The 22619-nt window shown below is 44.8% G+C and overlaps 1 protein-coding gene across 8 annotated transcripts in view; it reads right to left on the bottom strand.

Moving 5' to 3' along the window:
• LOC144827482 (cytochrome c oxidase subunit 4 isoform 1, mitochondrial-like) overlaps positions 1-22619 on the bottom strand; it is an 821858-nt gene that overhangs the window by 232179 nt on the left and 567060 nt on the right. For all 8 annotated transcript variants that reach the window (XM_078685775.1, XM_078685774.1, XM_078685776.1 and 5 more), the window contains one exon: positions 19132-19228. In XM_078685775.1, coding sequence (XP_078541901.1) covers positions 19132-19228 — 97 coding nt within the window. The remainder of the gene's footprint in view (positions 1-19131; positions 19229-22619) is intronic.

Genomic DNA, 22619 nt, shown 5'->3' with positions numbered 1-22619 from the left:
GTCACCAGCCGACTGGATTACGGCAACGCCCTCTACGCCAGGACCACCGCCACCGCCAGGACCACCGCCAAGCTCCAGAAGAGACTCCAGCGGATCCAAAACGCCTCAGCCAGACTCATCCTCGACATCCCACGATCCAGCCACATCTCCGGACATCTGAGAGACCTTCACTGGCTCCCCGTCAACAAGAGAATCACCTTCCGCCTCCTCACCCACGCACACAAAGCCCTACACGACCAAGGCCCGAGCTACCTCAACAGCCGAGTCAACTTCTACGCTCCCAAACGCCACCTCCGATCAGCCAACCACGCCCTCGCCGCCGTCCCCCGCATCCGAAGAGCGACTACAGGAGGAAGGTCCTTCTCCTACCTGGCCGCCAAGACCTGGAACTCCCTCCCGTCCGACCTGCGCCTGACCCAAGACCACCTCTCCTTCAGGAAGAAGCTGAAGACCTGGCTGTTCGAGCAGTAGCGGCACCCCCCCCCCAGCGCCTTGAGACCCTACGGGTATGTAGCGCGCTTTATAAGTGTCACTGATTGATTGATTGATTTATGTGTTACTTAATCTTGCATTGCCACGTTACTTTCAAACAGCATTTGAGTATAGCGCATACTGCGAACTGAGGGGCATCTAGGTGTCTGGGAGAGTGCAAGTTGTGAGAGGGTATTCATGACTGGCCGCAATTCAGAGCTCTGGAGCGGAAGATGAAGGCAGTGTGAGTTTCTCACAGTGCCAGTTATGGGATCATAAAGGTATTCAGAGTTAATTGCCTATGTAATCCTTGGCCGCTCTGTAGAGAGCGATGGTTACACGTGCCAACCATTTTACGCGTGTGTGTGTGAAGAAAATACAGAGCACTAAGTAGGTCGGTTCACTCTGAGTCTCAGACTTGATAGTAATTCAAAACAGGCATTGAAACAGGTCACTATCGGTCCCTATATTCATGTTCCTAACTACTGGCAAAAACACTGATCGATTGCTGAACACTGAATATATAAAATGCTAAGGTGCTTCATGTCAGCAATTTAGTTCCTGTTTATATTGCATATATTTCACTTAATCTTGCATTTCATTCCCTAAGAGTGGTAGCTTTTTCCAACAGGGTGTGTTTCTGTACTTTTTTGTGTAGAATATTACTCTTGTTTAGGGCATGCTTTAAACAGGGTCGACTCCAGAAGTTTGTAACGAGCCACGATTGAGAGCTTTGGAGCTGAGGCTGAAGTCAGTCGGGGTTTCTCACAGTGCCTGACACTTCTTGAAAAAGGTGCTCAGAATACACAGTCGTCCATCCTTTGGCCTCTTTGCTATTGGAGAAGAGAGCCACTTTATGTGCAGTTTGGCTTTGTACCACCAACACTTTTGGAATATAGGGAAACTTCCCTGTGGTCTTCAAATATGAACACTTCACACTCAGCACTGCAGATATACCTCGTTGCTATTTTTAAACATATATCTCTGGTAAAAACAAAACTACATGACAGAATGCAAAGGGCTACTAGATAAAATGCCACAGATTAAAGGTGCCACGTGTATGTTTCTATGATGATGGTCAAACATTGGGTTTCATACTTGTGACTGTATGCTCTTTACATGGAGCCATATATTAAGAATATACAAAAGAATATTCTACTTATCCCCAAAGTAACCATGTCATCGCCTCTACAGTCTATGCTGACGATGTATTGGTGTTTTCGCACTGTATCAACCCTACTGACAATACTATCGAGCAGGAAGCTTTTAAATTCAGTATGATCTCTGGCTGCAATCTGAACTCTCACAAAACTCAAAAAACCTTAGCTGGTAGGGCTACCTGCTCAGATTCACGGGTTACTGCCAAGGCCAGATATCTGGGTATTACACATTAGGACGCTGCTCATTACAGCAGATTAAAGGGCTCTCAGCTAAATGGATGCATCTCCCAATCTCACTAGTTGGGCGAATTATTCTGGTTAAAATAAATATCTTACCCAAAATTCTCTATTACTTTCGAGCTCTGCCCCTACATGTCCCAAATAAATATTTCAAACAGCTTGATACCATAGGTTCCAAGTTGATTTGGGCAGAAAAGAAAGGAGAGCTATTAGATTCTTAAAACTTCCTATTAACAGAGGTGGGCAAGCATCAGCAATTGTGTTAAGTTATTGTATGAACATAGCTGGGCAACTGGCTACATACAATGTCTATGAATAACAATCTAGGCAGCAGGGTCTTAAATTAAAAAATGAGAGGTTTTGTTGAAAGGTTAGGTTGAAAATTGTAGGAGATCTGAGTAGAATTTAACGCAATATTAAAACATTTCTGAACATTCACGAAATACATGAACACACTACCCTCCCAATATTTTGGAACCTGACACTGGGCTGGGATTACCTATTTAGGGGAACTGTTTGACAGCCACTGGTTTAAATCAATCTTAGATATACAGATGGAAATTTTCTTATATCTCAATTAATGTTTTAAGTACTTACAAATAAGATCATTCTTACTTAGTAGTACTATTAGTACAACACCATTGGCTCAATATGAAATAGCCAAAATGATTTTAAGATCTAATAGGTACATTATCTCTGATAGATGGTTTTGTCTAAAGCAATACCACAAATATAACCCAGGTTTATGGGCGAGTAAATGGCCGGCCATCTTAGGGGAGATAACAATGGAGCAAGAGTTGTCCAGCAGCCTTTTTTTTTTTTTTTAAAGATTTTTATTAAAGTTATTTGCAGTCTTTGAAATCAAATACAAAAAGAAAGATATAATTTGTCACAACTATACATTCACATTCTTAATAGGGTAACGTAAATATGTATAAAATTACTCAAAAAACTGTCCCCAAATCTTTTCAAACTTTTTTATCCCCCAACTCGTTTTGCATACAATTGTTCGCATTTCCTGACCCTTTTCATTTTGTCAAGCCATTCCTGCACCACCGGAACTTGTGATGACCGCCAGTTCTGCAATAAAAGTGATCTAGCAACGGCCATTGCAATATAGACAAATTTTGCCAAATATTCTGAGAGTTGGCAATCAGAATCAAAACCAAACAGTAATAATTTAACGTTGCAAACAACTGGAATTGCGTAATAAATTTGAAGAAAATCAACGATTGCATCCCAGAAAGGCTTAATTTAAGGACAGTATGCCATAATATGAGACCAGTTAGCTGGATCACATTGAAAACATCTAAAACAATTTGCAGACGTATTATCATACATTTTGGCAATAAGAGCAGGAGTGCGATACAAAAGCCGTTTGCTAAAAAATAACATTCTACGCCAATTGGCGCCGCGTAATGAACCGAAATTAAACTTATTAATAGTTTTCCATGTATCAATAGAAAGCACTAAGTTTTCCTGAGTATGCCATATGCGTATTGCTTTGGAGCACAACTCCTCCTCCCGACTCTGTGCCAAGTAATTTTTCCATTCCCCTGGCTTTTTTGTTAAAGCGTTTATAAAAAGATCTTCAAACAACGGTGATGGAATACTAATATGACTTAGGTCTAATAAAGTCAGAGTTTTAAGGATCTCAATATAGGACCTAATTAACAAAAAGTTACTGGGAATCAGACGTTGCAAGGCGTCGACAGTTAGCCAGAACCCATTGTTCACAAAATCAGCTAACGCTCGAAACCCGGCACGCTCCCAGTTCACGGTAATTGTAGGTTCGATTTTGATTTTTAGAAAAGAAACAACGCCAAATAAGGGAGTTGATAAATTAAAGAAAGGGAGGGAATATCTTTTAAGCAACCCAGTTCAGGGTCTTATATCGAACAAATTTAGGTGATTTGCGTACGAGAAGGGGGGATGGGATCTGAATTTCAGAACATATTAACCCGAAAAAAAAAGTTTTCAAAGGCATTCGCTCCTGAAGATAAATTCTTAAATCGGTCTAAATAGTATACAAAATATGCATGGTAGTATTCTCTTAAATTGGGTAGCGAGAGACCGCCATATTCAGTTCTTTCATATATAGTGCGTATATCGATACGAGGTTTTTTTTTTCCAAACAAATGCAGAAAACATAGATTCGACTCTAGAGAAAAAAGAACGAGGCAGAAAAATTGGAGTAGTGGAGAATAAAAAATTAAAAAGGGGAAGTATTGACATTTTATTCAATGCTATTCTACCAAGAAGAGATAACGGTAGTGGATCCCACCGTGCAAACATTAGGCGAACCTTTTGAATCAACGGGACAAAATTGAGTATATATAAATCCTGGATTGTAGGGAAAAAAAATTCCCAAATATCTTTTAGGTTTTGAGTTGATACAACCATATAAATCCGGATGTAGAACAGGGTCTGCACCCCCACAGACCAAAATTTCTGTCTTTTTTTTATTAATTCGGTAGCCCCCTTCAGCCTCAAATTCTTCAAATATCTTAATAGCCTGTGTTTGTGATCGAAGATCCGGCTTAATTAATAACATGATGTCATCTGCGTATAGTTTGATCTTGGCCATAGAGATGACCGGGGGAACAATCTGGACGCAATTCCTAATAGCTACAGCGAGTGGCTCGATAAAATAAGCAAAAAGAACAGGAGACAAGGGGCACCCTTGCCTAGTTCCTAGCTGAACTAAAATTGAGCCTGCTACCAGTTTATTGATGATTATATTAGCTGTTGCACCAGTATACAAATTCTGTATTAAGATAATAATTTGTTGTGGAATCCCAAAATGTTTCAAAATAATAAAAAGTGTGTCCCAAACCACCAAATCAAAAGCTTTTTCTGCATCTAATAATAAAACTAAAGCCTGTAGTCCCCGTGACTAAAAAAAATCTAATGCCTCAATCAAAAAATGCGTATTGGTGAAAAGCTGTCTGCCCACAATAAACCCGTTTTGATCAGGATGAATTAAATCTGCCGAAATAATATTAAAACGAAGTGACAATAATTTGGTGGCAATTTTATAATCCGAATTTAATAGTGTAATCGGTCTGTATGAGTTGAGGTCTTTAGAATCTTTCCCTTTTTTCAAGAAACTAACAACCGCCCCTTCGTGGAAAGATGCGGGAACTTGCCCGCCTTCGAGCATGGAATTTAATAATAACAGAAACAAATCAGCAAATGAACTAAAGAAAACTTTAAAAAAACTCTGCAGGAAAGCCGTCAGGGCCGCATGCCTTGCCCAATGGGAGGTCCTTTACAATCGAATCAACTTCTGCAAGAGAGAATGGGCGTCGCATATTTAGTTGGTCATCTAAAGATAGGCTTGGAAGAACATGTCTCCCCAAAAAATTGTACAACTTTTAATGGTCAATGCAATACTGTGTACTATAGATGTTATAATAGTGGGAGAGCATTATGGAGCTTATTTCTGCCTGATTAGATGTCTCAATATGAGTGACTGAATTTTTCAAAGAATGTATCATATTTGAGGCAGCTTGTGCTTTAACCTGCCAGGCTAAAAATGTTCCTGTGAAGTTGCTTTCTTCGTAGACTTTTTGAGATTGTTTGCGAAAAACCGCTTCACTCTGTAAATAGTAATAGGCATTCAGTTCCTGCTTTGCCTCGTTAAGTTGTTCCTGGACATTAAGAGTTGGGTTAAAATGTCGTTGTGTTATTAAATCGTGAATTTTTTGTGAAAGAGAGTTCTTAATATTTTTTGCGACAAGCCACTCAGCTGCGTCTTTACTTATGATTATGCCCCGAATAAAAGCCTTCAGAGAGTCCCAGATGATATGTATAGGAGCTGATCCTAGATTTCGAGTTATAAAAGCTGAAATCTCTTATTTAAGTATCGTCACCCAATTTATCTCTTGTAAGTAAGCTTTATTGAAGATCCAGCGTTTAGGTATTTTAGTATTGTTATTACCCAAAACAAAATTAATAACCAGCATTGCATGGTCTGAGAAACCATTATAACAAATTTTCTGTGAAGAAAAATTAAGCTGTCTGGATGCCAAGAAAAAGTCAATTCGGGAGGATGTTTTAAACCTGCCCGACCAACAAGTAAACTCACTTTTATGTGGATTTTTCACACGCCATGGATCACATAAATCGAATGTTGTCTTATTGTTTAACATAGTCCGAAGAGTTTTAGGTTTAGACTGTCTTTTAGAGGATGAAGTGGAGTCTAACTTAGGATTCATGAGTATATAAAAATCGCCTCCTATGACAATATCCCCTCCTAGCAGTAACAAGGACTGAAACATTACATCGTGAATCTGGGAGTTATCCTCTATAGGGGCGTAAAAGCTAACAAAAGTAATAGGTCTTTGTTGATTTTTGAAACGGCATGACTCCCAGCACCAACGACCTAGACCATCCTGATCCATCTGAATAATTTCAAATTCAAGTTTTTTATTCAGAAAAGGGCAACACCTCGTTGTGAGCTAATAGCGCATGAAAACCCCCAAAACGAAGCCCATGTTTTGAACATAAGGAAATCCTCCTTTTTAGTAGCAGAAAGATGGGTTTCCTGTAACAATATAACAGCCGGATTCTCAGTCCGAATCCATGATTCTATGGCACGCATTTTTTTCCTATTATTAAGACCATTCACATTAAACGAAATTAATTTTAATCCCCCATTAACAGACATAATACAATTTGTTTACTTGTATTGATCAAACATTGCGACATCAAAAATAGCACAGTGCGTGCAAAGAACTTTTTCACAAAACACCATCCGACTGCAAAAAACTTTGATATTTCCCCCTTTTTTTACCCCACCCAAACTTCAACCGTGGCACTCCTCCTACTGCTCTCACTCACGCCTGCCACTCGGTCTTAACCCCTACAATAGAGGTGCCTTGGAATAACACCCCATAACCTCCCAAACCCTCCCCCTCCCACTCCTCCGCCATATACATGTCCATTATATAACCGTCGTCTGGAAGAAAGAAAAAGAAAAAAAAACACTAAAGTGACCTAACATCTAACCAGGCGACATTTTGCTGAGCAGATCATTAGCTTCGTCAACATCTGTCAACAGGTAAAATTTGCCTTTGATCAGCACCTTTAGTTTTGACTGTTGCGCTATGGAGGCTTGTGCCCCCTTAGCTTTGAACAGGTGCAAGATTTACACAAACTCCTTTCTGCGCCGAGCAGCGGCAGCAGACATGTCGGAGAAAATCCGACATTTTGTAGTGGCATTTGCTGCAAATTGACCCTGTTTAATGGCCCTTGACAAGATTGTTTCTTTGATGCGAATGTCTGCAAAAGTTAATAAAATAGTACGGGGAAGAGAAGAATTTGGAAATGGCTGAGCAGGCACCCGATGAGCTCGGGTGATTGTCAAATCTCCTTTGAAATCCGGGATGACTTCGTGCAACAGAAAAGAAGTGACCCATTGGACCATATTCAACCCCTCAATCTTCTCCGGGACCCCTACTATTCTGAGATTTGATCTGCGATTGAAATTCTCCAGCTCATCCAGCTTGGATTCCAGAGCCTTTGACGATTTAGAAACATCCTTGACGTCCTTTTGAAGCTTGGGCATCTCATCCTCTAGACTTGAAATTCTGGCTTCAGCTTCCTGCAGTCGAGGAGGGAATGTAGATACAATGTCCTCAATTTTGTCCAAGCGATTTTGGATTCCGACAAGCTTTGCCCTCTGGAACTGTTTGACTTCACGAATCTCATCTAAGATTAAATTTAACATGTCTTTGACTGATAGTTGCAGCGTGCCTGTACCAGCAGTCTGAATAGTCTCAGTATCCAGGGACAAGATAGGGCTCAGTACATCCATTTGCTCCACACCCCCAGAAGCTTTATATGTAGCTGAATTCCCCTGAATAGTGGCTCCATCGTTTAGATTGGTGAGTGCGGCTGTTACTGGAACGACCCCTACGTTCGGGACCAATATTGAAGCTGTACTAGGGTCTTTGAGGAGGACTAAGCCTGGAGTAAGCAAAGTAGGACAGCTCGATGCAGACAAATTACATTTGGCCTCGAACAGGGGAAACTGTTTTAAAGGCTTATTAGTAGCCATCACCTTCAGCTGTGCGCCAGCATCCGCCGCAGGCACAGAATCTTGTCGAATAGTGTCCGCCTGCATTATTTCAAGTGGAAAAATATCCCCCAAAGTCACTGCTGGAGATTCTATATTCGCCTCAATTTCCCCCTCAGAACTCACGGAAGAAATCTCCGCCCTATCTTCCTGCTGACCCACTAATTTTGCAGCTGCAGCCTCTTCTTTAGCCTGAAGGCGTCGGGCTCTCGCCTTAGCACGCGCGCCTGTTAGTTTGCCCATCAAAGACTGAAGATTTAGGAAGTGGGTGGAAATCAAAAAAAAGATAAGGAAACGGAGGGAAGCTGCCTCTAGGGGAGGCCATTCAGAAAAGGGGGTGGTGATGAACAGAGTGTCTGAATTAAGCAGACCACTCTTACCCAGTCCAAAGATCAGGGCTTGATCCATCACCGTTATTTAGCTCACTGCCCCATCCCAGCTCAGAACCTGGCTATATGCAAATTAGTCTGTCCCTGGCCCAGTGCATCATGGGAACAGGGCAGACCAAACTACCAAGCCAATTCTTCACCAGAAAGGAGACCAGCTTCCGGGGACCGGTTTCTGGCATTTCAGCCGTCGTCGGCCCGGCTTGCTTGAATCCTGATGGAGCAGTGAGCAAGGGACTCATGTCTGAGTATACCCTGCCACACCTATAGTGGCCAAAAACGATTCAGAAAAGGGGGTGGTGATGAACAGAGTGTCTGAATTAAGCAGACCACTCTTACCCAGTCCAAAGATCAGGGCTTGATCCATCACCGTTATTTAGCTCACTGCCCCATCCCAGCTCAGAACCTGGCTATATGCAAATTAGTCTGTCCCTGGCCCAGTGCATTATGGGAACAGGGCAGACCAAACTACCAAGCCAATTCTTCACCAGAAAGGAGACAAGCTTCCGGGGACCGGTTTCTGGCATTTCAGCCGTCGTCGGCCCGGCTTGCTTGAATCCTGATGGAGCAGTGAGCAAGGGACTCATGTGTAAAGGATACACGATGATTCTGCAGGAGCGTCAGGAATCCGAAGTATAATCCACAGCCTTCCCCTGTAGCCTTCCGACTCTATCAAGCACTATAGCACAGGAGGCAAAACAGAGGAAAACAGGGGGACAAAACAAGGAAAGGTTTGGGGTAACAAGTGGGTGTTGAGGGTCTTCAGACTGGTCGTCTCAACCTTCTTGTGGGCTTGGCAATCAAGAGAGACTGTAATGCAAAATGTTATATTCTTACATCTGAAGAGGACAATCACATTCCCAATTATACAACATAACCTTTCATACCTAGCTACTTGTATGTTGATGTTCCTGAATGGATATGAAAGAACCTCTGGAAAGGGATATAACTGGAGCTGCAGTGAAGAAGACAATACCTTCATAAGTCGAATGACCTAATGTATACTTGTATATGGCGTGACTAACAAGATATCCTGCTCACTCTGATCTTCTGTCTTAACTGCCACGAAGCACACCCCAAAGGATTATTTGAACATAAGAATTCGGTTGTCAATATCCTGGATAGTGGAAACAACATCTGCAACAAACAAAACAGGGAATCAAACACTGCAATACAGTAGTACTGATACCAATTACAATGTGCAGCGCAAGAATGCGCTGTTACCGTGTTTCTGGAACATGTAGCTGTAGCCCATTCCTCTCTGGTCCACGCAAGATATCAAGTCCAATGAGGTGAAGTAATCACCAGAGCTGAATAACCCCCAAGAGTAATTGGTGTGAGAAGGGATAAAGAAAAGCCCTAACTAACTAAGGGCAGCACACCTGTAACAACCCGGCCGCCAGCGGAGCAGAACCCGGCTGGCAGCGGAGCAACCTGGTGTGGTAGAAAAAAGGAAGGGTGAAGGTGTGCCCGGCCCGTCAGCGGAGCCAAACCCGGCCGACAAGCGGAGCGGGAAACGAGGCCAACAACAGAGGGAGGATGCCCGGCTCGTCAGCGGAGCCCAAGCCCGGCTGACAAGCGGAGCAGCAAGGAGGCAAAGGTAGGGAGAGGGAATCCCGCCGGATGGCGGAGTCAAACCCGGCCGCCGGGCGGGACACCAGAACACTGCACAGCAGCTAAATAGGGAAATGACACGGAACGTGTCAAAGTGCACAAGCGCGGTGGAGAGGCGCTTTGTAAACAAGAGAGACGGCCCGCAAAGGTTCTCAAACGAACCAACAGAGCCGAAGACACTCTCACTGCGGAAGAACGCCAGGACGGAGAAAAACCGGAAGTCAGGCACAGGAAGTCAGGCACAGAAACGAACCCAACGGAGCTAGACGCTAGAACGTGAAGCGTCGCTCCCTGGGTCAAGAATACCTTTATAGTGCACAATTAAAGGGCTAGCGCACTGGGAGGGGGCTTGAGGCATGACATCATGTCTGAGTATACCCTGCCACACCTATAGTGGCCAAAAACGATTCAGAAAAGGGGGTGGTGATGAACAGAGTGTCTGAATTAAGCAGACCACTCTTACCCAGTCCAAAGATCAGGGCTTGATCCATCACCGTTATTTAGCTCACTGCCCCATCCCAGCTCAGAACCTCGCTACATGCAAATTAGTCTGTCCCTGGCCCAGTGCATCATGGGAACAGGGCAGACCATACTACCAAGCCAATTCTTCACCAGAAAGGAGACAAGCTTCCGGGGACCGGTTTCTGGCATTTCAGCCGTCGTCGGCCCGGCTTGCATGAATCCTGATGGAGCAGTGAGCAAGGGACTCATGTCTGAGTATACCCTGCCACACCTATAGTGGCCAAAAACGATTCAGAAAAGGGGGTGGTGATGAACAGAGTGTCTGAATTAAGCAGACCACTCTTACCCAGTCCAAAGATCAGGGCTTGATCCATCACCGTTATTTAGCTCACTGCCCCATCCCAGCTCAGAACCTGGCTATATACAAATTAGTCTGTCCCTGGCCCAGTGCATCATGGGAACAGGGCAGACCAAACTACCAAGCCAATTCTTCACCAGAAAGGATACAAGCTTCCAGGGACCGGTTTCTGGCATTTCAGCCGTTGTCGGCCCGGCTTGCTTGAATCCTGATGGAGCAGTGAGCAAGGGACTCATGTCTGAGTATACCCTGCCACACCTATAGTGGCCAAAAACGATTCAGAAAAGGGGGTGGTGATGAACAGAGTGTCTGAATTAAGCAGACCACTCTTACCCAGTCCAAAGATCAGGACTTGATACATCACCGTTATTTAGCTAACTGCCCCATCCCAGCTCAGAACCTGGCTATATGCAAATTAGTCTGTCCCTGGCCCAGTGCATCATGGGAACAGGGCAGACCAAACTACCAAGCCAATTCTTCACCAGAAAGGAGACAAGCTTCCGGGGACCGGTTTCTGGCATTTCAGCCGTCGTCGGCCCGGCTTGCATGAATACTGATGGAGCAGTGAGCAAGGGACTCATGTCTGAGTATACCCTGCCACACCTATAGTGGCCAAAAACGGTTCAGAAAAGGGGGTGGTGATGAACAGAGTGTCTGAATTAAGCAGACCACTCTTACCCAGTCCAAAGATCAGGGCTTGATCCATCACCGTTATTTAGCTCACTGCCCCATCCCAGCTCAGAACCTGGCTATATGCAAATTAGTCTGTCCCTGGCCCAGTGCATCATGGGAACAGGGCAGACCAAACTACCAAGCCAATTCTTCACCAGAAAGAAGACAAGCTTCCGGGGACAGGTTTCTGGCATTTCAGCCGTCGTCGGCCCGGCTTGCTTGAATCCTGATGGAGCAGTGAGCAAGGGACTCATGTCTGAGTATACCCTGCCACACCTATAGTGGCCAAAAACGATTCAGAAAAGGGGGTGGTGATGAACAGAGTGTCTGAATTAAGCAGACCACTCTTACCCAGTCCAAAGATCAGGGCTTGATCCATCACCGTTATTTAGCTCACTGCCCCATCCCAGCTCAGAACCTGGCTATATGCAAATTAGTCTGTCCCTGGCCCAGTGCATCATGGGAACAGGGCAGACCAAACTACCAAGCCAATTCTTCACCAGAAAGGAGACAAGCTTCCGGGGACCGGTTTCTGGCATTTCAGCCGTCGTCGGCCCGGCTTGCTTGAATCCTGATGGAGCAGTGAGCAAGGGACTCATGTCTGAGTATACCCTGCCACACCTACAGTGGCCAAAAACGATTCAGAAAAGGGGGTGGTGATGAACAGAGTGTCTGAATTAAGCAGACCACTCTTACCCAGTACAAAGATCAGGGCTTGATCCATCACCGTTATTTAGCTCACTGCCCCATCCCAGCTCAGAACCTGGCTATATGCAAATTAGTCTGTCCCTGGCCCAGTGCATCATGGGAACAGGGCGATGGATCAAGCCCTGATCTTTGGACTGGGTAAGAGTCGTCCGCTTAATTCAGACACTCTGTTCATCACCACCCCCTTTTCTGAATCATTTTGTCCACCATAAGCGTGGAAGGGTATACTCAGATGTGAGTCCCTTGCTCATTGCACCATCAGGATTCAAGCAAGCCGGCCCGACGATGGCTGAAATGCCAGAAACCGGTCCCCGGAAGCTTGTTTCCTTCCCAGTATAAGAATTGGCTTGGTAGTTTGGTTTGCCCTGTTCCCATCATGCACTGGTACAGGAACAGACTAATTTGCATGTAGCCAGGTTCTGAGCTGGGATGGTGCAGTGAGCTAAAAAACGGTGATGGATCAAGCCCTGATCTTTGGACTGGGTAAGAGTGGTCTGCTTAATTCAGACACTCTGTTCATCACCACCCCCTTTTCTGAATCATTTTGTCCACCATAAGCGTGGAAGGGTATACTCAGATGTGAGTCCCTTGCTCATTGCACCATCAGGATTCAAGCAAGCCGGGCTGACGACGGCTGAAATGCCAGAAACCGGTCCCCGGAAGCTTGTTTCCTTCCCAGTATAAGAATTGGCTTGGTAGTTTGGTTTGCCCTGTTCCCATCATGCACTGGGACAGGAACAGACTAATTTGCATGTAGCCAGGTTCTGAGCTGGGATGGTGCAGTGAGCTAAAAAACGGTGATGGATCAAGCCCTGATCTTTGGACTGGGTAAGAGTGGTCTGCTTAATTCAGACATTCTGTTCATCATCACCCCCTTTTCTGAATCATTTTGTCCACCATAAGCCTGGAAGGGTATACTCAGATGTGAGTCCCTTGCTCATTGCACCATCAGGATTCAAGCAAGCCGGGCCGACGACGGCTGAAATGCCAGAAACCGGTCCCCGGAAGCTTGTTTCCTTCCCAGTATAAGAATTGGCTTGGTAGTTTGGTTTGCCCTGTTCCCATCATGCACTGGGACAGGAACAGACTAATTTGCATGTAGCCAGGTTCTGAGCTGGGATGGTGCAGTGAGCTAAAAAACGGTGATGGATCAAGCCCTGATCTTTGGACTGGGTAAGAGTGGTCTGCTTAATTCAGACACTGTTCATCACCACCCCCTTTTCTGAATCTAGGGGAGGCCAGTCCGCAAAAATAATACGTAAAGCCCACTCACCAAGAAACTTCCTTTTCTTCCCGCACTTTGGCACAGGGGGGCAGGGATAAAGCAAAGCAGCAGGGGGAGATGGGAGATGTAGTCCACTCTGCACTGCAGTCACCAGAAAGCAGCTTTTATTATTATGAGCAAAAAGCTGGAAATCTCGAAAATCGGCGTCTGCAAAAAATAAACGAATGTCTGATCCAAAACGTGCTGCAGTGTTAATAAAGGAGCCCAAATCCCTTGGGCCGTGAAAAGCATGCTGTCGTCATTGTGAAGTGGAACACTGTCTTCAGGATTAACAGCTCAGGCTAACACCCGTTGTGTCCGTCACTCGTTGCAGCTGCCGAATCTAGCACCTCCTGCGAGAACCTCCGCAAGAACCCCCGCGTCACAGAGCCTCCTGTAATTATCCCGTGGATGCCTCGAAGAGAAGTCCCACAACGGCTCGGCAACACAGAAAGCCGCCAGTGAAGCTGCGGCCGCCTGCAGGTCCACCTCTCATTGGAGCCGCCAAATCTATCAGCACCGCAAGAGCCCCCGCAGGGTGTCCCGTGAATGTCCCATGAATACCGCAAAGAGAAACTCACCATCGACCCGACAACAGAAGAGGCAGCCAGTGCAGCCGCAGCCGCCTGCAGGTAGACGCCATCGCGCTCGTAGTGGGAGGAGGAGCGAGGGAACGGGAGCGGGACGCTCAGGTGCTACGTGGAGGCGTGGAACTCCACCGTAGCCAGTGTCTTCGCCCGCAACTGTCCTGAGTGCCCAAACGCGCAGTTGTCCAGCAGCCTTGCCCGTTTCTGTAAAATTATTAATGCTACCAGACTGAGGAGTCGAGTGTATCACACTTTATTTGACTTCTAAATTTACCCTCACAGACCCTGCAGATCGTATAAAACATCCTATTGATGCCCACGTTGCTTAACTGAACGGGCTGACCCTTGTGAATGTTTATTAGTTTCCCCAGACTTAATGAATTTTGGACTTTGATATCACAGAATAGAACAAATATACAGCTGTTAAGGGTCACACTCACTTTTAAAAAGATTTTATTAGGAGTTAATACAAAAGACTGGGGGGCATATGCACAAGCCCCTATCCCCACGGGAATGTCACTGTTTGTGACGTTCCCATGGCCGTAGGGGCCTTGCCTTATGTCCAAGGATGATAGCTGAGGTTAAAAATTGATACAGAATTTGCATTTAACAAATCCCTTTTAGGAGCCTCAACTTGCCAATTATGTCCAAGGCAGTTTTAAGCCATGTTAAGTGGTTTAACGATGCCTTGTACATAAGTCACCCTTTGAAGCTATGTTTAGCATGAAAGGGGCGTGCAGTGGGTGTTGTGGTGGGGGTTCCACCGCAACTCCAATTGTATTTGACACTGCCCCCTCAATTGTTTCTTTTGCATATGTCGCCCTAAGTGGGAAGGGTATGCCCAGACGTGGGTCCTGTGCTCACTACACCACTGGATTCAAGCTAGCCTGGCTGATGAAGGGTGATGCCCTGAAACCGGTCCCAGGATACTTGTTTCTGGCCGAGGGAGGACCTAGCTTGGCAGTTCGTGCTGGACTGTTCCCACAAGGAACAGGGTCAAGACTAATTTGCATATGGCTGGTTCCAAACTGGGGTGGTGTGGTGAGCAAAAGAATGATAGATTTATCCCAGATCCTTGTGACTGGGGTGAATGTTTTCATTGTCCAGCATTCCGTCCATCAATTGTTTCTTTTGCAGATACTGCTCCCTATGTACAAGGGAGGAGTACATAGGAGGCAGCACCCAAATGAAGACCAGGAAAACGCTGGTCTTAAGGTGGCGAAATGAGGAGAAATGCATTATTTCCACTCATTTTTGCTTTTTCATGTGTGCGGCCTTGTGCAGCACACATGGAAAAAGCAAAATGCCATGGGTTGCATATGTACAGGACGGTGTCCCTTCCTGTACATAAACAAACCTTTTTAAAAATGCCATTCTGTAACTTACATGTGTGGTGCGTGAAGCAGCACACATGAAAACTACAACATGGCATGTTAGGATTGTTTATGTGCAGGAAGGGACACCTTCCTACATATAACCAATCCTCACCTGCACACAGAAACCCTTGCACTCTGGTGCAAGGGTGCCTGTGTTGGCGCTAAGTTGTGAAACTTAGCGCCATTGCAGGGGGAAACTCTACATTCTTGTATATATGGTGCAGCCTTGCGTTTTTGAAGTGGCAGAGCGTGTTGATAAGCCAAGGAGGCTAACAACACGCTCCGCCACTTCATCGTACATATGGCCCTGGGTGTTTTATGTATTGACTGTTGCTAGGCTGATGATTGCAAAACAAATGGAAATCAGAGGTTGCACCTACATATGAGGAATGGTGGAAAAAAACAACACAAGTATATGAACTTGAACGTCAGCTATCCAAAATGTGAGCGTCTACTGTCAAATTTCAATTTATTTGGGGAAAAATTGTGATTATTTAATGATGAATAATTATCCCCCCATTGCAATGCATTGTATTGATGGATTTCCCTGCCAATTAATTCTTTTTTGTACCATGATATTGTTTACGCTTTGTTATATATGTGCCAATTAAAAAAAAAAGAATTCCAATCTTCCCCCGGATGTGGCTTGTGCATTAAACACTTCTCTTGACAATGCAGGGCCAGAAAAAGATTTCCCTCCTATTCCATGATTGTCTTATGGGACGTCAGAGAATATTTTTTTCACCCAAGGCAGAGTAGTGTTTAACCTCAAGATCCCACATGCTCTTTGAATTATGGTTGATCACTAACATCTGTTTCTTGGACTTGATCTTTGTTTGAAATTAAGTATCTTTGGAGAAGAGAGACTTCGCTTTCATACAATGTCAGATCTAACAAAAAATCTAAAGAAAAAATGAACACAATACCACAAAGAACTGTAGCAGTTACCTATGGATCCCCACAGCTGTGGGATGCAGAAAAAAGCAGGTGATGCCTTCAGCACACGTTTCCTCTTTACGGTTCTGCAGTGTCATTTCCAGACTAATGTTGTCATATTCCCTCAGGTGGACCCTTCATGGCATCACGAATGCACATTGGAGATAATATTTAACCCGTTTGCCGTGGCGTACATTCCGCCGCGGTGCGGGCATTCTGAAGGGTGGGCAGGGCTGCGTCGGCCAACGGCCGTGGCAGCACCAGGGAGGCAAGTGCTCATTGGCCGACGCGAGCACGGATTGGGTTAAAGAAAAATAGGACCATTATAGGCTGCAGTTTGTAGAAACCTAAAAATGTTGGAAATCTGAAGGAAGTAGTAGAAATCCCAATATAACATAAAATAGGTATACTCTGTCAAGGAAGCAAATGGCGGCAAGCATGCAACTCCAAGGACCTGCTTTGCTTTAAAACCGCACAAAAAGCCTACTGTACCCAGATTAAGGCAGCCAAAAAAGGCATACTGCACTACCCAGATTGTAGAGGCCCAGTTTAATCCTATAATTATTTTTAACATCTCAAAATCGTTTTTACAACCGAAGGTACTGGCTAGTGACATTCCCCCTTACCAGGATCCATGCAATCAGATCTCTTCTTTCTTTGAAGAGAAAATACAGGCCATTCAAATGGGCTTTTCAACCACCATGCCCCCTTCTGACCATGTTTTATTAGCTACCCCCTTAGTGGCAGGGACACAAATCTTGGCATCCTTTCAGGAGATTACACTGTCATAGTCATGACAGGCCATCCGCTCATGTAAATCTGGCTCCCCCAATGACCCCCTGTTCCCCGCCATACTTCATAAGGTTGTTAACATACCCAACCCTTTTATTAATACCATTCCCAACACCTCCTTATCAATGGTGGAGGTCCCCTCCGACCAGATACTGCGGATCGTGAAACCCCTAGAAAAACAAATCTCTTGCAGGCCCCACCATACTGTCTAACCCCGTTCCCATCTCTCTACTCCCTGCATTAACCAAAATGCGTGAAAAACTTGTTAACGGCCAATTAGTTTACTTTTTGGAAAACTCCAATGCATTTCATCCCCTGCAATCCGGCTTTTGCCTCAAACCTTCCACAGAATCAGCCCTGCTAGAAGTGTCGGATACCTTAAAACTGACATTGGATGCGGGAAATAATGTGGTGTTGAATTTCCTTGATCTCGCCACCGCATTTCACACTCAATACTCCTTCAACCAATCAAGGACCGTGACATTTCTCATAAGGTTCTGGCCTCGATCAAATCTTTTTTAACCGGTCACAGACAAGCAGTCACACCTGGACCTTTTATCTCAACAGAAAGATCAAGAGCATGAGGAGTTCTGTGGGGCTCATCTCTCAGCCCTGCACTACTCAAAATATACATAGCCCCCTTTATCTCCCTGATCGGAATAGCCACCTCATCATACATTGATGATATGCAGCTGATTCTATTGCTGGACAATAAGTCCTTCGGCTCAGAAGTAAACTTCAAAAACTGCCTCATCAGAGTCATCCTGTGGATACAATCAAACCATCTAAAATGCAATACAGATAAAACAGAGATCCTTCTATTATGCAAATCTAATCCTTTCTCCCCAACCCAATGGTGGCCGAATTCTGTGACCCCCACATCCTCCACAGTAGAAGTTTCAAGCAACTTAGGAGTATAATTTGATACCTACCTCTTTCCACCATCAATCAGTTGCAGTGGCAGGAATGTGTTTCAACTTAATTAAGTCTTCGAGAAAGTTTTTTGACTTTGTCCCACTAGCTGCCAGGAAAACAGTTGATTTTGTTCTCATCACTCCTAGACTCAACTATTGTAATAGTCTCTACGCAGGAGCTTAAACCAGTACTCACCAAACTACGGGTGGTGAAACGCGCAGCAGATAGACTTGTGCTAAAACTCCCCAGTCTGAGTTCCGTCTCTGCTGCTCTGAAAACCATACACCGGTAACCGCTACACAAAGGGATCCTCTTTAAGATCCTTATAATAGTTTTTAGAGCATTTAAATTCACTGGACCGAAATACCTGACTGTCAGATTCACACACTACACACCAAAAGAACTCTGAGATCCTCCCATGCGAATCTTCCCAAGATCTCTCTATTGAGACTAAAAATCTGAGGCAGCAAATCCTTCTCGGTTCTAGGATCTAGGGCATGTAACAACTCTCCAGGCCGATGCGTTTCACAGAATCGGAAGCCCTATTCGAAAAGCTCTTGAAGCCCTGGCTTTTCCTGGCCACTCATGCACTCTGCCATTCCCTCATTTAGCTATTTTTCCATCTTATCTCCCCTTTCTTCTGAGGGCCACATTCAACCTGAGTAGCAAATTTTGTCGGTCATCTCTGCCCAATAAGTCGATTTTCATGAGGAAAAAGTATAGTACAGACCCCGCCACGTTACTGTCTACCAAAAAGGGAAATAGGATGAAGGAGGACTAAATCTGCAATTGAAGACACTGTTAAAAAGTTGTGGACTGTGCTGTTTCTCTGGAGTTCCATAAGACACCCTGAAACATCTGCAACTTCTTTTTATCTACAGGGATGCTTAGAAGGGATCTTACATGGCCCACTGCAAACCCACTTGGCCCAAGGGCAATGTCACATGAGAGGGTTGTACTAAGTGGCCACTGCTGGACGGTAAGCAGTTACTCCGCAGCGGAACTTTGAGGGACAGCTAACCACATTTTCATGGTGGGTGTTGTCATTTTGTGATGCTTTTAAGCATTTTTAGATCTTCCCATTGACAGTAGCTTCTTTGTTCCTTACCGTGTCCTTTGGAACTACGCACAAAGCAGGTGGTAGACAGGCCTCGCCAGGGCAGCAGCCTGACTCCTCGAATGGTGGAAGCGAGAGAGAGAGACATCTGTAAGAGGACAAAGAGGAAGAGGTGAAATGTCATGGTCTAGCGCATGGGGAGACAGGAAGGCAGAGGACAAGCCCTTAACTAGCACATTATATCACCTTTTGTCAATAGAACCGGATTTCTCCAAGTCAACACACCAACGAACCAGTTACAACTAGCCTGTTAACTATGGATGTATTTGGTGTTTTATAAAAAAATGTTATAAATTGGACTAAGAGCCAAGGCTACTGGGTGGTCAATGGTAAAAACAAAGCAGTGTACAAAGAGGAAGCGAATTGCAGAACAAATGAAATTATATGCAAATATCATAAATTAAAAAATTAGAATACTTTAAATTATGAGAAAAGAAACAATTAAGTTGAATACACAGGGTAGGATAAATCTGAAAAAAATAAGAAGGAATTGCTTGAGCTAACACTTCCAAAACAATGGGAATATATGAGGAAATATTTCACTTAAGTTTCATGTATCTGTGCCATTACAGAAGGGACCAAATGAACTTCTTGCGGATCTGCCAAAAAGCTGCAGTGCATTTTAAACTCTAGGACCGTATTATGGAAAGTGCCTGGGGGTGTAACGGGTATATGCGCCTGCTCTGCGCGCTCCCAGGGCACTTTGGTATTACAGAAAGGGCTGCAGACACTTGAGCGGCCCTTTCTGTAATACAGACCGCACAGGCGCCTTTATATTGTTATCGCCAGTGGGTGTTCTCTCATTTGCATAGGGGCATGAGCAGAGGCAAAGAAGCTGGTAGGAAGTGCGCTGAAAGGACAGGGACACATAGGACGCACAGGGAAAGTGCACCTTGTGTGTAAGAGGGCCCCTAGTCTCCACCCGCCCCCCCCCCCCTAAAGGCTCAGGAAGGCAAGCAAAGGCTGTACGTATTTTGCAAAACAGAGGTACTAGCTCTAGAACTCACTCCCAGGAAGAATAAGAAACAGAGAGCTGTAAAGACTTGGCTGTTTTCAACTGAAGTCTGGCCTCTCCAGTAAATCTACCTCACTGCTGATCTTTAATTCCCAAAGTATTCAACAAATGGGAGTCATTTCAAAAGATGAAGACCTCTTCAAAATAATAAAAGAATTGTGACCTACCCCATAATTGAGAGACGCGATTCCAGCCAAGATAATGAAAGAGAACTTCAATATATTTAAATCAATCTGGCTCACATTCAGTTTTTTTAAATATTTTTATGGAGTTTTATATAGTGCAAACTTGACCCGAAGGTATTGGATATCAGAGCGCTTCACACGAGAACACATTAATTTTTGTTAGGCACGGGAAGATTAAGTGATTTGCCCAGAATCACAGGATGTTGTGCGTCCTTGCCGAGACTCGAACCCAGTTCACCAGATTTGAGGTCGACCGCCCTAGGCATTAGGTCAATTCCTCTCCCCGATTAACGCATCACTATCCCAAGGTATGTTCCCCAACAACCCATACTTAAGAAACCCAGGCATGTTCCACAACACCAGTACTCAAGCAATCTAGTGCTGACCCCGAAAACCTCATAACTTTTAGACTCATCAGCAACCTCCTATGGCTACGTAAGGCCATTGAAAAATGTGCTCCACTGGGAGTAAACAGACACATTACCCACAATGACTTACTCTTCAGTAGTCAGTCGGTATTCAGAGAATGCTAAAACACCGAAATAGCCACCTTGAAAATTCTAGACAACTTGTACCGCATCCTCCATGAAGGTGAGGTATGCCTTCTGGTCTGCCAGTATCTCTCACGGGCCTTCGACACAGTGGACCACGTCCTCCTACTGAAGACCTGGAAGCGTAGAACGTGACTCAGAGGAACGGTACTAAGCTGGTTCTGCTCTTTCATAAATGGTGGTCCCCAACTGGTAAAATTTGAGAATTAAACTTCAGCATTGGAGCGTATGACCTGTGGCAACCCACAGTGCTCCACACTCTACCCAATTCTAGTCACTATCTATATGGAACCTGTTGGAAACCATGCCCTGATTTTTAGAAGTTCATGGAATTTCTCCAAAAATCAGAGATTAAAAAAAGGGTGTGGGGAAGATAAAGGATCGGTGCTAGTATTACCAATATCTTAACTCAGTCATATTGCGTGATCCTGGGCAAATCATCTTACTTTCTGTGCGCCTGAGTTTCTCCATTTTCCATAACTGAAAACAGGTAGAAACAAGCTATTTGTGAATTTTTATCAACATACAAGAAAATCTGGCATTTTCAATTACTTTTTTCTCGATCATTAGAGTTAGATTGCTCTCGGATGATCTATAGGAACCCAATCCCGTCCTTGAAAAGGACCAGAGGATGAAGGCTCGGTGCAACAGCTCAAATTTTCTCAGCATAGCTCTGGCATTATACTAACTAAACCAAGAAATGTAAACAGGGGGGGGAGCACAGTGATTGCACACACAAGCCCATCACTGCATTCTGGTAGAAGCAGTCCTCAATTGTGTTCATCCTCACAATTTATTGTTTGCCACCCGGTGCTGGCCAAACAATACTTAATTAATTGTGAGTAGGAACACTACTGAAGATTGAATCTACCTTCCCCCATTGTTTACATTTCCTGCGGATGTTGGGTTGACGATCCCTGGGGATGCACCTATGAGCTTGGATGGACACAGAACCTGATATATTGAAAGTAGTTTGCCAAACACTCCGAAACAAACTGATTGCTCCTTGCTGATGAATGCCAACTAGCACGAAGCACGTGATCAAGGAAATCCAGCACTTGCCAAGGCTCGGTGACGAGTACTTGATTCATTGTGTGCAGAAACACTATAGAGCACTGCATCTGTCGGAATGCAATATGTGGACCTTACAGACAGGCACTGTGCTCTCACACCCCACTGTTTACATTTCCTGAAGGATGTTGGGTTGACAAATCCTGGCGATGCTTGGAGTGGTATGGAAACTGATATACTGAAAGCGGTTTGTCAATGGATTGCCCCTCGCTGATGAGTGCCAACTAGAATAAATCCTGTGTCCAAGGACATTCAGCACTTGTGCCAACACTGGATGGCCAAGACTTGATAAATCATGAGTAGAAACACAGAGGGCTGCCTCAAATATAACACCTTGGGTGGACTGGTACAGGCAGGCAGGTGGCCTGATCCCCTTCCCACTGTTTGTTATCTAGATATGTGATGGTGACCAATGCCTACCAACACCACCGTGTGGGTGAACTATGTGGTGCACTGCCCGAGGAGGTGCTATGGTCATCGAGTCCTGTAACGGGACATAGCCTAGAACAGCAGAGCCTCCTTCACTGCATGGGGCACACTCCGCACAGTCAGGAAGCTCCCATATTTCAATCCCCAAAGGGATCTTCAACTATACACTGGATATTGCAGAAGAGACCAACCAGCTCCTTCCGTAATTTCAAGCACCCTGTGAATGAC

Source organism: Lissotriton helveticus, chromosome 4_1 (genome assembly GCF_964261635.1).
Source record: "Lissotriton helveticus chromosome 4_1, aLisHel1.1, whole genome shotgun sequence".
NCBI lineage: Eukaryota > Metazoa > Chordata > Amphibia > Caudata > Salamandridae > Lissotriton > Lissotriton helveticus.
Note: the sequence above shows the minus strand (reverse complement) of the source record. Positions and strands in the feature narration are given on the sequence as shown.